Below are 16,059 nucleotides of genomic sequence, written 5' to 3'. Positions count from 1 at the left end.
GGTGGGCGGGGAAGGCGTATTTTCAGGGAAGGGGAGTCCGCGATCCCGACACCTTCCACCACCTCCCAAGGGGGTCTTTCAGGGAGCACGGCCGCGGAGCCCCGCAGGAGCTGGTGACAGTCCTAGGTGGGCACCGAAGGAAAGAGAAAGCACCGAGCGCGTCCACAACGCGCCCGGGGCCGCCCCTCTGGGTCAGGCTTGGCAGCTCCCGCGGCTGGCGCAGAAGGAAGCGGCGGCGAGTGGCGGGCGCGGGTGGCGGGGGGTGCGGGCGAGGGCGAGGGCGCCGTCCGGGCGGCCGGCCGGGGAGGCCCCGGGAGGGGAGGCCCGCAGCCCGCGCTGCCGCCCCGAGCCGCGTGCGCGCGCGGCCGCATCAGCTGAGCGCGCGGCGCGTATCACGTGGTGCGCGTGTCGAAGGTCACAGCGCGCTCACAATGGAGCTCTCGGAGTTCGTGCAGAAAGGCTTCCAGATGCTGGCCGATCCCGGCTCCTTCGACTTCAACACCTTCACGCTTCTCCTCCGGGCGACTTTCCAGAGCCTGCTGGACGCCCAGGCGGACGAGGCCGTGTTAGGTAAGCCGCTCAACTCTGAGCTGGATCGGCCCGGGTAGAGGGGCGCTCGGAGGAGAACAGCTAGACCAAGCGAGACCGAGCGAGACGGGGAAAGCCCCGGGAAGAGGAAGTCTCTCCGGGCTTTGCCCTTCGCTCCGGACGGAGTGAGGCGATGTGGCTCTGCTAGAACCCAGAGCGGACCCCGAGCATTGTTCTGTCCCCATTTGGCACCTGCACATAGCCAGTACACGTTCCTATCCTGATTTCCCGTCCCAGGCTCTTTGTTCCTTTGTAAAGCCCGTGTTCAAGACTTGTTTGTGGCCTAAACATCTAAGGTTCCCAGCCTGGTCTGAGGCGAAAGCTGTTTGACACTTGGACTTCCGCCGGCGAGCTCCCTGGCAATTCAAGCTTTCAGTGCTAGGCTAGCAAAGGTTTTAAAGGTCTGTTTCTAAAGTAATTGCTAGGTCGAATAGTGTTGACATTTTCCAATTTAAAAAATATTTCAAGTTCTTATGATCACTCCAACACTCTATCTAGTTCCGTTTGTTTTGCACAGGTTCCACGCCTAGAACCTTAAAATATGGTGCATAAGGTATTGTTCGGCACCAGTGACCAGGAGGCGAGTCCCTTTTAAGTGGTTCTGTCAATGGTAGTGGAGTGCGGTGTTTGTATGGATTGAAAGCATATTTTAAGACAAGTCGCCTTTAGATAATTTTCCTAAATATAAATATCCCAACAATTCAAATTTTTGTGTTTTTTTTCTGTAGTTTCATGAACTAAATACTTGTACAAAAAGTATGAAAGTGGAAGTTCTTTAAACGAAAATAGCACCACCTGCATTAATCTCAAAAAAAGAATGGCTGTCAAAAACCTGAAAATATTTTGAAAGTTATATTTAATATTCTGAACTGGTGCCCTCCCCTTCCTTGATGTATTAATGTCCATGGAACCATTACCCTAAAATGAATCAATCTTTAGAGGGAATGTTTATTAAATTTACACCATGTAAAATATTTATCTTATTTTCCTCTGCATTTATTCCATCCAATGTTAGAATGGCCACTGTATAGGTATTTTTCCTTTGGTACTATAATTTTAAAAAGCAGTAAAAATATTAAGGCAAAATCAAAGAAGGGAATTGAGACCAAGAAACAGAATTGTTGATATGTATTCTTTATTGTTCTGCCATTGACCTTGTTGTTCATCTCTCATTTACTTAATTGCTAGTCCTTACAGTAGAATTCTGTTATCTTGTTAAAGGGGGTTTTACCCAAATTAAAATATCCTTTTAGGAAACATGACTATAAAGAATCACAGGCATCACTGGCAATTAATTTATTTTAGATCACCCAGACTTGAAACATATCGACCCAGTAGTGTTAAAACATTGTCATGCAGCAGCTGCAACTTATATACTGGAAGCAGGAAAGCAAAGAGCTGACAAATCAACTATAAGGTACAGGATTTATTTAAATTCCATGCATTATCAAATAGTACCTTTATGATTCGAATTTCAGATTCTAAAATGGTAACTAAGTTTTTGCTTCTTGTTTTCCTTTAGCACTTATCTAGAAGACTGTAAATTTGATAGAGAGCGAATAGAACTGTTTTGCACGGAATATCAGGTTACTTCTCATTTTTTAAATTAACAATTACTATCTTTCTTCTACTTTGTTTGCAAAGATGTGTTTTCTTTCTTTCTTTTTTTCACCCCTCCAGAATAATGAGAATTCCCTAGAAATCCTACTGGGAAGGTAGGTACTGTATAATGTGTCAAGTTGAGCCACTTTTCACTTGCAGATATAAATGGAGAGTGCTGGTGTGAAACAAAACAGGGCAAAAAACAGGGATCTTGACCAAAAGAAAAGGGGCCAAAGGGCAAGTGAAACAATTGAAGTTAAGCCAATGTTTTTAAAGATAAAGTTTATTGACATAATTTTTTAAATGCTCTTTTATTATTGGGAACTTGAAAATAAAGTTTAACAATGTTCTAAATTGGGGGGGGGCGTTGGGAGGTAGACACCATTCTTAGTAAAGAAAAATACTGAAAGTTTTCTGTAGATATTGTGTATAAAATTATCATTGTATCTTTCAGTATAGGGAGATCTCTGCCTCATATAACTGATGTTTCTTGGCGTTTGGAATATCAGATAAAGGTAAAGTTTAGCTGTTCTTTAAGGTTATATAGGAAACTTAAAAGAAATACAGTTAAATGCTGAAATGTATGTGTTGTGTTATTTTAGACAAATCAACTTCATAAGATGTACAGACCTACATATTTGGTGACCTTAAATGTAGAGGTATTTATACATAAGCCCCGACTAAAATTAAATGTGTAATGGAATTTAAATTTCCTTGATTCAAATAATCGGCACTTTTTTCTTCCCTAGAACATTGATTCCCGATCCCACCCAGAGATTAGCTTTAGTTGCAACATGGAACAATTACAGGTACAGTATTAGGATCTGTGAATATGTCTATCTTTTAATAGATCTTTGAGAATTATACTTTTAGAAAGTTCAAAAGAAAAATAATCTAACCATCTGTCAGTAGATAATGAAGATTGTTTAAGGATTTAATGGGAAAGGGACTTCAAAAGCAATATTTTAACATAGGCTTCACTTTTGAAATTAAGATGTCACTAACAGAATTGATCTACATTTGCTGTTCCCTCCGATTAAAATAAACTTCTGAAGTGTAGTGCTGAGTGTAATTTCCTTCTATTTTTGATGAGTTTGATCCAATAGGACCAAGCAAAATTAAGAGCATGGCTTTGAAAATGTCTCTTTTGCTGTCAGATGTTGAATTAAACTTTCAAAATGGGATTTTTTAAAGTGGTTTTAAATGACTTTTTCTAAAGGGGGAACCGTTTATATTGCCAGTGTAAGACTGGGGAAATTCAAAACTACATTAATTGGTGGACATGACAACGAATTTATTTCTTACCACTTAAAAAAGGAAGATCATCGCTTGAAATTTTGATGAAATTAAATTTTCCAAAAGGCATTTCCTGCAGAGTTTTAATGTAACCATTCATCAAACTTTAAACTTTCAGAAAATGTGAATATAGACATCATCTTTGTTAGATAACTTGAGAAGTTTAATTTAGTTATACCTTGCCTGTTAAGATTCACTTAGAAATCGTATTTCAAACCTGAGGGCAAGCAGCCGATTTGAAGATGAGCTGTTTTAGAGGAAAACCTTTTGAACCATAATGATTTATCAAAGGTTAATAACCTCGTGAATTTTAACTTATTTAGAAAAAGTCTCCCGACTTTTTTCTTGCATCTTTCTCAAACTTGGATACTTCTTTCCCGTGTTTTATCCTAACAAACGTGGCATTATATACGTCTTTTAGGACTTAGTGGGGAAACTTAAAGATGCTTCGAAAAGCATGGAAAGAGCAAGTCAATTGTAACTTTGGGAAGTTAGCGATCTGCCCGGGTCTAGAAGAGGACCAGGAACGCCTTGCCGTCAGCCGAACCGTCATTTGTGCAAGCTGAATGTCTTCTTTTTCAATAGTAAAAAAACAAACATCCTTTTGGATTAATGACACTCAATTTTGACACATTTTGCTTTTGCGAAAGTTAAATTCTGCCTAAGTGTTTGACTCTAGTATTAACTGTACATTCATCCCATTTTTATCTTTTTTCAAGACTTATAAAAGGAAATAGACAGCATTTACACTGAATAAATAAGTTCCCACCAAAACTGGTGAGCGTTTGTTTGAATGTGAGTTTGTGTGTCAATTATCACTCTGAAGATTTTTAACGATCGATTTTTCTGTGGATTAAAGTTGACCACAGTGGGAAGGATGCGAACTCCGGGGTTTGTTGAAAACCCCAGCTTCGGGACTTGGGGATCGGGCGCGGTCGGCCCGCAGCGGGGAGCTGGCCGGTTCCGTTACCTGAGCCGGAGGGCTCGTCCGCAACCGGAGCCTCGCCCGTGGGGCTCCCGAGGCCCGGCCCCGCCAGCCCCCGCGCGGAGCCCCTGCCCGGAGCGAGCGGCTGCCCGCGCGCGCCCCGCCTCGGCCGCTGGCGGACGGGCGAAGTAAGGGGCCGGCGCGGCAGCGGGAAGACAGGGGCGGGCGCTGTTGTTTCCGCGAGCCCAACTCGGGCGCAGGTTCCGCGCGGCGGCGCCGGAGTCTGGGCCGCAGCCCGTGGGGGCGGTGGCCCGTGCTCTCCTTGGCGGGAGCCGGTGGACGTGTGCGCCGCGGAAGGAGGCGCACGGCAGAAAGAAAGAAATAACGGGGGGTGAGGGGGGGGGGCTGAGCGGCGTGCGGGGCCGGAGCGATGCCCGCGCCGAGAGCAGGGTGGCGCGTGTGGCGTTGTGGAGAAATGTCTCCGCAGCCGCACCAGCGCCGCCGCAGCCGCCGCCGCGCAGAGCGAGGGGGAGGGTGCTGGGTCGCGCTGCTTCGAGGGGAGGGGGCGGCCGCGGGCCCGACTACACCGACACTAATTCCCAGGCCGCCCTTAAGGAATGAGGGGAGCACGTGACCCGGTGGGGGGGCGGCGGGGGGAGGGGGCGGGCGGACTCTGAGCCATTTTGGAGCCGGTGTCAGTTTCCACTCTGCCTTCAGCGGTGCATTTTTTTCCACCCTCCCCTCCCCCCTCTCATCCTTCCTCCCCTCCCCCCGCCTCTCCGCACGCACACACACGGCGCCCCCCACCCGCCCTCCTCCCCCCACAGCAACTATGAAATAATAATCGTAGTATTAAAGGCAGAGATCGGGGCGAGACAATGGGGATGTTGGCGAGGGAGCCCCGATCCGGATTAGAAACACCTCCCAGCCCCGCAGAATAATACTGATCGCGCCCCCTCCGCGCGCTCCCTCCCCCGAGTGCGGAGCGGGAGGCGGCGGCGGCGGCGGCCGAGGAGGAGGAGGAGGCCCCGGAGGAGGAGGCGTTGGAGGCCCCGGAGGAGGAGGCCGAGGCGGAGGAGGAGGAGGCCGAGGCGGAGGCGGAGGAGGAGGCCGGGCTCGGGAGGCGGCATGAGCCGAGCGCCGCGGCCGCGGCTCCTCTCGGCTGCGCTCGTTGCCCATTGACAGCGGCGTCTGCAGCTCGCTTCAAGATGGCCGCTTGGCTCGCATTCATTTTCTGCTGAACGACTTTTAACTTTCATTGTCTTTTCCGCCCGCTTCGATCGCCTCTCGCCGGCTGCTTCTTCTGGGTACGTAGGAGGCCAGGCGCCCCCGGGCCGAGGCCGGGGGCCGCCGGGGGCCGCGCGGGGCTCAGGCCGAGCGCGGGTGGACGGGGAGCGGCCCCCCCCCGCCTCGCCCCGCCGGCCGGGAGGGCGCTGACAGCGTGGGCGCCGAGCCCCGCGCCGCCGCCCGCCCGCCGGCCCCGCGCGCCGCCCGGCCCCGCGCGCCGCCCGCGCCCGCGAGCGCGCGCCCGCGTCGCCCGCCGACTCCCGCGGCGCCGGGACCGACCCGCAGCCCGCGCCGCGCCGCCGCCGCCGCCAGCCGGGCTCGGCGCCGCTCCAGCCGCCGCCCGCTCAGCCCCGGACGCGCCGCGCGCGGCCCCACGTTTTAGTTCCTTTCTCCCCCGAGCGCCCCTCTACACCCTCGCGACGCACATGGCCCCCGAGAAGAACACTTCTGTTTGCAGCCTCTGCGGCTCTCGCGGCCACGGCGCCCTTTGTTGAGAGGTAGATTTTGATGAAACGGGGACGGGTTCCTGAAATCGGGAGCTGCTTGGGTCAAGTGGCTTCCCTCCTCTCCTGAAGAAAAGGCTTTTGAGGGGTTCGAACGTCCAGAGAACGCCCCCATTTTATAGGGACGGGTTGCGTGGGGGGCGGCGGTCCCGCCAAGGTGGATGTTAGACTGGGGTGAGCCCAAACAAAAATGTTATTAACTTAAGTTGGAGGGACACTTGTGTGAGATTGGATGGCTTGTAAGATGGCGGTTCCCAGTTGTTTCTAAGGTCTCCTGCATTTGCGTTTAAAATGGTAAAGTTTTCAAGGTGTTATTTATTGGTTGCCTTGAGTAAGTTCTCTAAACATCACTTGGGACATGCTCACCGAGACGCGTGTATTTCAAATTTGGAGCTTTTTTTTTTTGGAGTGATGATGGTGACTGGACGTTAGTCTTGCAGGAGGTTTCCTTTCTTTCAAGCTTCCTTTTCTTTTTCTTTTCTCTCTTTTGGAGACGACAATTTTTCTCTCAACCTCTACTATGGGGTGCAGTTAGAACCACGACTTAAGTCCACTGCGCTTTGTAGATTTTGCTAAATGTCAGCATAGGTCATATAGTAAAAGAGATGCTTGGAAAAGAAGGACTAAAAAGTTGACTGTGATTACGCAGTCTCTTGGGTTTGACAGCGATAAAACATGATCTTTTTCCCAGAGATTTACAGTTAATAATTGGAAGTAAACAACTAGAGAGACTGTGATCATTCCCAATTGCAATAAAAGGATTTAGTGGGCTTAGTGGTCACGGTTCAATATTTGAAAGAGAAGCATGCATTAACCCCTTCCCTTGAAGCAGGCAAAATTCTGGGCATATTTATCCAAATCCAAGTATAGGTTGGTGATATTTGGAATGTTAGGAGTAGTTCAACCTATATTTCATAGGAACCTTAACCCCCAAGTTCTGGAAACACATTATATAAGCCTCATTAAACACTTGAAATTTAAGGATGCAAATTGTTTACGGTATGTACAACTTATGAGACTATGTTAACATTCGAGTTTTATTTTAAGTAGATTAATCAGAATCCCTTAGAGGTTGATTTTATGAGCAAATATATAAACTTTTTAATACTTGAGTTCATTCCCATACTACTGCCCCAGAGTGCAAAGGTGTTTGAAATAACCTACCTGTGCAAGTTATATGCTTGAGTAACAGTATCTTTAAAGCCATAGAAAAGTCACTCTGTGTGTATGTGTATGCACACTCACACACACACACTTTTGTAAGAAAATCGAACACTTAATTGTATTTGATAAATCCATTAATACTCTACCTCCAAGTTGTTGGATGTGCATGAAGTGCCCAAATAGGCAAAATTCTTTCTAGGAGTCAAGTTAACCCCTGCTTCACCCATACTTCTGTTGGGCTGTAAGCCACAAGTGGGGTTGTGGAGTTCATTTGCATTTCTTAGATTGCAATAGTCAAGTTGATTGTTAACATAAGAACTTGCTTCTGTTTTCCTTCATTTTGACATTAGTGGTGTTAGGCCTCCAAGCAAACACAGCCCCAAATAAGTATGCTATAATGGCAAGTTTTAATTATTGAATATTTTTACCATTCTATGTTTGGTGCATTTTTGCTTGCTTGACTGGAAGTTTCTGTGTTGGGACTTAGAAGTTTTCCTCTTTTAAGGTGAGAGTATTTCTTAAATCTTATCAGCATGTCAAACATTTTCAAAGTCTTCATTAAGCTGCTAGTACTTTCAAACGGTATAAAAAGACAAAGAACTGATTTTTATATATGTAACAAAGTGGTACTTACTAGCATTATAAATGACAATAGGGGTGTGGCCAAATTCTTCTGAACTGAGGTAGAGCAATTGTGTGAATTAGGACGTAAGATGAATTTTGAAAGGGTTTTGGTTAAGTACATTTGACTTAAATGTTCAAAGCCAACCAGTCGATTACCCTTCACTGAAGTCTGATTGTTTTCTTTGTTAATATTTGTTTGTCTTGTGTTGGTTTTCTGTAAAATAGAGAAGTAAAGGCGGCTCTTTTTATTGAAGCCCCTAACCTAAACTTCGTGATCTGTGGCGTTAGTATGATATGCATTCATAGGCAGACAGAAGCATCACCTAGCTAACTGTCTTTCTAGGAAAGATCCTGTGGTGTTACAAGGAGAGTTTCCTTTAAGAACCAAGAGGCTTGTCTTTAATTATCAAGTACAATGGATTTAACTATTGCACTCTTTAGGGACACTGCTCCATCACAACTCCTCTGCAACCTCACCTAGATTTATATCAATAATATGTTGACAATATTCTTCTAAACAAGTAACTCAAAGATAACTGAAGAGCCACACATGAAGTTTTATGGTTGAAATTGCTGGTTGCCACTGTAGGCAATTTCATAAAAGAGGCTTTGTTTTGTTTTTACTGTTTTTTAGTACTCTGAAGCTTTTAGTTTCAGCTGTTGAGGTATGTTGATTAGTATTTCCCTCTTCTGCATTAAAATTTCTTATGAATTAAAACCTCAGATACATCTTCAAGTTTCACAGGCTCCTAGATTTCTATTCAAGGCAGCTTTGAGAATGTACTTCAGACAGATCTGGAAGCTTAGTCTTATTTCAGGTTCTGAAATGAATGAAGTGGGGGTAAGAAATGTATTTTTCAAGACTGTTACACGGAGTAATTGACTTCCCTGATTGTCCGCTGGTGTATTGTGGCTGACAGTTCCCCACCGTGTCTTTATAATATATGATATCTGTTGGGAATATCATTTCACCGTGTGGGGGTTTGTATGGAGGTTAGGCTGAGAAAATGATATTTGTTTTTCTCTCCTGTCGTTGCTCTGGGTTGACAAGGTGTTGATTTAGCGTTGGGAATGAGCTGGTCACGTGGTTCTTTACATATTGTCACTATTGTACGGATTAAAGTACTTTTTCTTGCCTCCAGCATAACTAAAATAAAACACAGGGCTTTGCCCCCTCCTTGTCTTCTTGTAAAACAGATTTCAGTTTTCATCCTTTCCGAAACTTCATATCACTCGTCTAAATCTATAGAAGTTAATATTAGAGAAGAAAGCTTTAAGGAGGTTCAGTTCAATGAACATCTCTGCAATTTGAGCCCTGACAGTTTCGGGCTAAGTGCACAGTTGGCAATTCTCAAAAGATCCCTTCGTGGAATTTCTTACCTAGCGATTGCTAACAGGACAGACCGAAATAGTCAAGATATGAAAGCTCTTCGTACCAAGTCGACGTGGAAAGAGGCCCCCAAGAGTGTGCGAAATGGTCCGGGGTGCTGTTTGCATTTTCACGTACTACTCGCGGGCTCCGCGGTCCTTCAGCCTGCCTGCGGAATAGCCTTGGGCGGGGATCCAGCCCCCCAGCACCGCGGGCCTCTTGGGGCTGCCCCACCCCCGCGCCGCAGCGCCCGCACCCCACCCCGCCCCCGCGCCGGCCCCGCCCCCGCGCCGGCCCCGCCCCCGCGCCCTTCGCCGCCCCTGCTGCCGCGGAGCCGCCCGCACGCCCGCCCGAAGCTCCGGGCTCTGCCCGGCTCAGCGCGGAGTTGTAGCGGTGGCCGGATGCCAAGTGTAAGTGTAAGTTGCTATGGAAACCCCCACAGAGGCAAGTTCCGAATCCGGAGCAAGACTGAGCCCCGGGCGCCGCCAGATCCGCCCCTCGCATCCCGGCCCCCGGGCGTCTGTGCGCTCAGGCCCCAGCCCAAGGCCGACTTGAGGTGCTTCTGCTGTGGTCCCGGCACCCAGCTCCGGAAATGCCAGGGATGCAGATAAAGCAGAATTTGTTTTCCCTTTGTGTTGAGGAAAAACGTGCCAGGTTCTGGTTTCTGGAAGCGCCTAAAACAACAGGAACCCCTGGAAAGCCAGGGCATGCTCCCGGGTTTTCGATTGAAGATCTATAGAAAAGTTTTACAATAAATTTGGAGAGCCTGAACATGCCCTAGCGGTTGGCAAGTATCTGCGGGGATTGTGTGGCGTCTGCAGCAGCCGTGGGGCTGCTATGCTGGAGGACAAATGGAAGAAAGACCCGAGTACTCTTGGCTCCCAGCCCCCACCCCAGACCTTTTTCTTCCCTCTGCTGGAATGACCTGAGGGACCACAAGTTACTTTAGTAGGAGCCTTTTTCACCATTTCGGTTGAATTGATTCAAGTCTGATTAGTAAGTTTCTTCTGTAGAAAATGTTGGGACAGTCTAGCAGTACAGTGTTAAACGAGTTTTATGTGAACTCAGCATTTCAGAGTGTATGGTTAGTAGGAGTTGGAGACAATGTCGATTCTCTTTCTGTGAATTATGGCCAATATTTCTATGTCTTGCAGGATCTTTTATCAAGCAGAAATGCATCGAACAACCAGAATCAAGATCACTGAGCTAAATCCCCACCTAATGTGTGTGCTTTGTGGAGGGTATTTTATTGATGCCACAACCATAATAGAATGTCTACATTCCTGTAAGTACATAGTTCTAGACTCTTTTTGTGTCATGAATGTCACATTTGTCCTGAAATAGAAAAACTACTGACAATTCTGCAGACTTTGAGAATATTGGTACAAAGTGATGGAATTGTTTTCTTCTCTTGCATTTGATGACTTTTTCTTAATATTTACTTAGTAAAAGATTGTATTAGTATGCAATGCATAAGGTTCTCAGGATATTGAGTTAGTTTATGTAATTGGAAATATCTTTTGAAAATTACTATTTGACTACTATTTGTTCTCTGTTTCTGACACTAATTTTAATGTTTAGTATATAATTTCTAAATTTATAAAATGTGTTTCTACTTCTAGTCTGTAAAACGTGTATTGTACGTTACTTGGAGACCAGCAAGTATTGTCCTATCTGTGATGTCCAAGTTCACAAAACCAGACCGCTACTGAATATAAGGTAAGAAAATGTTTAAAATCATTGTTTGTAAATGTTATTGGAATTGCATAATTTAATGACGGTTACCCTAGTTATTTCTTCACAGAAAATTTACTCTCAAATCCCCACCTTTGTGGAAGATAGCTCTTAATTTCTTGCGTTGTTAATACTGACTAACTTTAAACAAAGTTCAGTATCAATCAAGTGATTTTGAGATTTTAAAACCTATCTTGTAAAAACCAAATCAGTTCAAGCAAGAGTCAATGTGTTTAAAGTGCTACCATTCTTTTTATTCTTTCATATTAGCTTATTTAGTATGAGTCCAAGATGGCAAGAATTTGTTATTAAATATAAGATAAAATGTTTTTCTACTTATTGAAAAGAGTGCTTCTATATAAAGAATTTTATTCTCATAAATGTTATTTTATTGACATTGTTACAGACACTGTCACAATAAAATAAAATACCATAGCACTGAGAACAAAGAATCTATAACTGGACATTTTTAGTTTTTGTCATATTAATTGATAGTTTACTTTTCTAACTTACTTTTTTTCAGGTCAGATAAAACTCTTCAGGATATTGTATATAAATTAGTTCCAGGGCTTTTCAAAAGTGAGTAGCTTACTTAAAAATGAGTCTTTAAAAAATAGCAGTTTTACCTACTATACCAAATGTTTAAGTCTTTTTTCTCCCTTTAGATGAAATGAAGAGAAGAAGGGATTTTTATGCAGCTCATCCTTCAGCTGATGGTAAACTCTTTGGAGGGGGGAAGATGTTTTATTTGGAGAGAGAACTTATTATTCAGTAACATTAAAATTGAATATAATCTAAAGTACCATTTCCATTCTCCCTTATATATAATATTTAATTAAATACTTAATTTTTGAATATTTAATTTCAAAATGTCTTTACAGCTGCCAATGGCTCTAATGAAGATAGAGGAGAAGTTGCAGATGAAGACAAGAGAATTATAACTGATGATGAAATAATAAGCTTATCCATTGAATTCTTTGACCAGAACAGGTAAATTCTTTAGAAAATGTGTTTTATGCTCATATGTTTATTAGAAACATTCTTCCACTAATAAATTATCCATTTCTTAGATTGGATCGGAAAGTAAACAAAGACAAGGAGAAATCTAAAGAGGAGGTAGGTTCCATGTCATAAAAAACATAAAAGAAATATTGTTTAGATTCTAAATTTTATGAGTTTATGTTGCCCTTTAGAATATTCTGGGGTCAGACGATGCTGTCAGATAGAAGAAAATGGTCATGTTTGATGTTTAAGAGTGACCTATATCTGATCTGATAATATATAGAATTTATTTTTTATGTGATTACTATTCTTACAAAATATTTTAAATAATGTTTAATGTTTTGATGAAGTTTCCTTATTATTTCAGGAATCTGTTCATTTAATATTTATAAAAGTAGTAAACTCAAAAGTATAGATGAGAATTTAGTCACGTCCCAGTTTTGGGGATACCTTTTATCATATTCAGGCTATCTAATGGAAACCTTTTTTAATCTGAACATTAAGAATAAAAAAGTTACTTTTCTAAATGTACTTAGGTGAATGATAAAAGATATTTACGATGCCCAGCAGCAATGACTGTGATGCACCTAAGAAAGTTTCTCAGAAGTAAAATGGACATACCTAATACTTTCCAGGTACTCACTTTATTGCCTTCATGCATTTTATGTAGAGCTCTCTCCTTTTTTTAAATTCAGTGATTTTTTTCTCTTTGAATTCTGAACCCCAAAAACGACAAAAATTTTTTACAATTTAATTTAGCATTTAATTTGGAAATAGCTCTTAAAATGTTTGGTATGAATTGTGTTTTATGCTGTGAAAATAAATCCCTTGATAATTTCAAGAAATATTGTCCATCATTTGAGGTTTCAAGAGGGATTCTTTCTTGTCAAAATGTTTGGAAAAAATGTTTTTTAAAAAGCAATTTTGGATTATATTTAGATGACCAAAAAATTCTAGATTTACCTTTGTTCTTTGTGATACTTAATAATTGAAATATTATTATTCAATAGATTGATGTCATGTATGAAGAGGAACCTTTAAAGGATTACTATACACTAATGGATATTGCCTACATTTATACCTGGAGAAGGGTAAGCAGTGTATATAATACTTGCAGATTATTGTAGTAAACTGTATTTAAAGAGTTAAAGCTGATTTTTTTTTTCCTTTTAACTTTATAGAATGGTCCACTTCCTTTGAAATACAGAGTTCGACCTACTTGTAAAAGAATGAAGATCAGTCACCAGAGAGATGGACTGACAAATGCTGGAGAACTGGAAAGTGACTCTGGGAGTGACAAGGCCAACAGCCCAGCAGGAGGTATTCCCTCCACCTCTTCTTGTTTGCCTAGCCCCAGTACTCCAGTTCAGTCTCCTCATCCTCAGTTTCCTCACATTTCCAGTACTATGAATGGAACCAGCAACAGCCCCAGCGGTAACCACCAATCTTCTTTTGCCAATAGACCTCGAAAATCATCAGTAAATGGATCGTCAGCAACTTCATCTGGTTGATACCTGAGACTGTTAAGGAAAAAATTTTAAACCCCTGATTTATATAGATATCTTCATGCCATTACAGCTTTATAGATGCTAATACATGTGACTATCGTCCAATTTGCTTTCTTTTGTAGTGACATTAAATTTGGCTATAAAAGATGGACTAGATGTGATATTCATATGGACGTTAATTGAAAAGAAAGATTGTTCCTATAAAGAATTGGTTTCTGAGAAGGCAGGCAAGATTTTTTTCTGTGTGTTAGGAAAGATATGAAATGGTTTCTGTAACTGTTGTTTGGTTTTGAAAATATACTGCAGTGGATATAAACATTGGGCCATAGTTTGTTAATCTCAACTAACGCCTACATTACATTCTCCTTGATTGTTCTTGTTATTAAGCTGTTTTGTGAACCTGTAGAAAACAAGTGCTTTTTACCTGGAAATTCAACAAACAGAATATGCATAGAATAATGCATTCTATGTAGCCATGTCACTGTGAATAACAATTTCTTGCATATTTAGCCATTTTGATTCCTGTTTGATTTTTACTTCTCTGTTGCTACGCAAAACCGATCAAAGGAAAGTAAACTTCAGTTTTACAATCTGTATACCTAAAAGCGGGTACTACCGTTTATTTTACTGACTTGTTTAAATGATTCGCTTTTGTAAGAATCAATGGCATTATGCTTGTTGTACAATGCCATATTGGTATATGACATAACAGGAAACAGTATTGTATGATATATTTATAAATACTATAAAGAAAATATTGTGTTTCATGCACTCAGAAATGGTTGTTAAAATTCTCCCAACTGGTTCGACCGTTGCAGATACCCTGCGTTTGAGCCTTATTGGCATAGAATATTTTTAATGTGGATATCTAATTCTAAAGTCTGTTCCATTGGAAGCAATTGGCAAATCATAATACTCTAATGAGACATGTTTACTTTTAAAATATACTATTGCAGTAAAGAAAAACTTTAATTTGGAAATAGTATCTTTGTTTCTCATTCCATATGATAAAATTAATGTGTTTTTAAAATGCATATTGATCACTATAATCCTAAAACAAATTTTTAAACAGCAAATTGCTGGAGAAAGGCATTTTATCTAAAATTATTTTAGTATGTGGTACATCATAATTTCAAATTTAAGAGTTGCTTTTACAGTTTTAAACAATGGCATATACCCTCTCAAATGTCTGGAAATAGAAGCAATTTATTATGAGCTTCTACAGGTATTAATTTTTAGAGTAAGCATGTTAAATTTAAAATATGAATAACCCCCCAAATTTTTCAGTTCATGTTTTGCTTTGGTCGAACTTGGTGTGTTTTCATCACCCATCAGTTATTCGTGAGGGTGTTTATTCTATATGAATATTGTTTCATGTTTGTATGGGAAAATTGTAGCTAAACCTTTCATTGTCCTCAGTCTGCAAAAGAAGCACAATTCTATTGCTTTGTCTTGCTTATAGTCATTAAATCATTACTTTTACATATATTGCTGTTACTTCTGCTTTCTTTGAAAATACAGTAAATGAAGTTTTATGAAACCACAAAGTACATATATTTTTATTTTGACCTAAATTTGTACAGTTCCCACTGTGTTGTTTCTAATTATAGATGTAAAATTAAATTTCATTTGTAATTGGGAAAAAATCCAATAAAAAGGATATTCGTTTAGAAAATAGCTAAGATTTTAATAAAAATTTGATATGAAAAGCACAATGTGCAGAAGTTTTGGAAACCCTATTGTGGATAACAACAGGTAAAAGGTAAAGAGAATCCATTGCTGTCTTAAATACTGATGTTGCTAAGAACATGATTTGTTGTATAATTGCTTGAAAGCCCAATTGAAAGATGTATCTGTTTATTTACTCTATAATCTTTGAAGTAAAAGTTACCCATGTTTGCCAATTTCGGTGAATTTAACTCATTTTTCTAGGCCTCAAGTTTTTCATGATGTTATGTAAGACTAAAGTTAGTTAATGGAAGTTTAAGTGGTATTTTTACTTTGGATCTCGGTGGTGTATAAAAAAATGAAAAACTTTTTCAAAGACTAAAAACTTCAAATGCTAGTGGACTGTCATTTGATTTAAAACCAAGTTGTAAGGTCAATGTGAAACTTAGACTTTACATCTCAGCCTTTTAATGATGGACTTATTTTTGAAGTTACCTATTGAAATACCAGATAGTATGTTTATGGCTTATTTAACACATATACTTGAAAATGTCTTTTTTTTTTTTTTTTGCAAGAGGATATTTTTCCCTATTTGAAAATTGCTGAAGTGTTAATGGATATTTGGGCTAAAACTTGTCTTTTGCTAAAACAAGAAAGATTACAGTGTTTTGCATTTTCCCATAACCAGCTATCACAGTTCTGACAAGATTTAAAACTTTTGCTAAATTACCACTTAAAATTTCAACCTTAAAAAAAACTCGTATCAAAGCTGCTAACTCTTAAACTCCT

The 16,059-nt window shown here is 41.6% G+C and overlaps 3 protein-coding genes across 8 annotated transcripts; all 3 read left to right on the top strand.

The window, feature by feature from the left end:
• Positions 1-386: 386 nt before the first annotated feature.
• Positions 387-4,267, top strand: COMMD3 (COMM domain containing 3). Of its 3 annotated transcripts, none has more exons than XM_016124628.2 (8): positions 387-570; positions 1,894-2,005; positions 2,111-2,174; positions 2,269-2,303; positions 2,645-2,705; positions 2,793-2,849; positions 2,940-2,999; positions 3,908-4,267. In XM_016124628.2, the coding sequence occupies exons 1-8, from the start codon at positions 432-434 to the stop codon at positions 3,965-3,967; spliced, it is 588 nt and encodes a 195-aa protein (XP_015980114.2). In that variant the 5' UTR covers positions 387-431; the 3' UTR covers positions 3,968-4,267. The 3 variants fall into 3 exon arrangements, with proteins under 3 accessions (XP_015980114.2, XP_036084036.1, XP_036084037.1); XM_036228143.1 differs by having other exon boundaries at positions 2,087-2,174; XM_036228144.1 differs by lacking the exon at positions 2,793-2,849 and having other exon boundaries at positions 2,087-2,174.
• An 846-nt stretch (positions 4,268-5,113) lies between these two features.
• On the top strand, positions 5,114-15,506 carry BMI1 (BMI1 proto-oncogene, polycomb ring finger). 4 transcript variants are annotated; one of them, XM_016124587.2, is made up of 10 exons: positions 5,114-5,718; positions 10,513-10,643; positions 10,981-11,077; positions 11,616-11,671; positions 11,758-11,808; positions 11,974-12,082; positions 12,163-12,208; positions 12,631-12,729; positions 13,105-13,185; positions 13,276-15,506. In XM_016124587.2, the coding sequence occupies exons 2-10, from the start codon at positions 10,532-10,534 to the stop codon at positions 13,603-13,605; spliced, it is 981 nt and encodes a 326-aa protein (XP_015980073.1). In that variant the 5' UTR covers positions 5,114-5,718; positions 10,513-10,531; the 3' UTR covers positions 13,606-15,506. The 4 variants fall into 4 exon arrangements, with proteins under 4 accessions (XP_015980073.1, XP_015980084.1, XP_015980093.1 ...); XM_016124598.2 differs by lacking the exon at positions 5,114-5,718 and adding an exon at positions 6,060-6,195; XM_016124607.2 differs by lacking the exon at positions 5,114-5,718 and adding an exon at positions 9,675-9,774.
• LOC118607782 (atherin-like) lies at positions 6,202-9,969 on the top strand. Its single transcript, XM_036226651.1, has one exon. The coding sequence runs from the start codon at positions 9,061-9,063 to the stop codon at positions 9,967-9,969; it is 909 nt and encodes a 302-aa protein (XP_036082544.1). The 5' UTR covers positions 6,202-9,060.
• Positions 15,507-16,059: the final 553 nt, after the last annotated feature.

The sequence above is a fragment of the Rousettus aegyptiacus genome, unplaced genomic scaffold (assembly GCF_014176215.1).
Source record: "Rousettus aegyptiacus isolate mRouAeg1 unplaced genomic scaffold, mRouAeg1.p scaffold_m13_p_10, whole genome shotgun sequence".
NCBI classification, from domain to species: Eukaryota; Metazoa; Chordata; class Mammalia; order Chiroptera; family Pteropodidae; genus Rousettus; species Rousettus aegyptiacus.
Note: the sequence above shows the minus strand (reverse complement) of the source record. Positions and strands in the feature narration are given on the sequence as shown.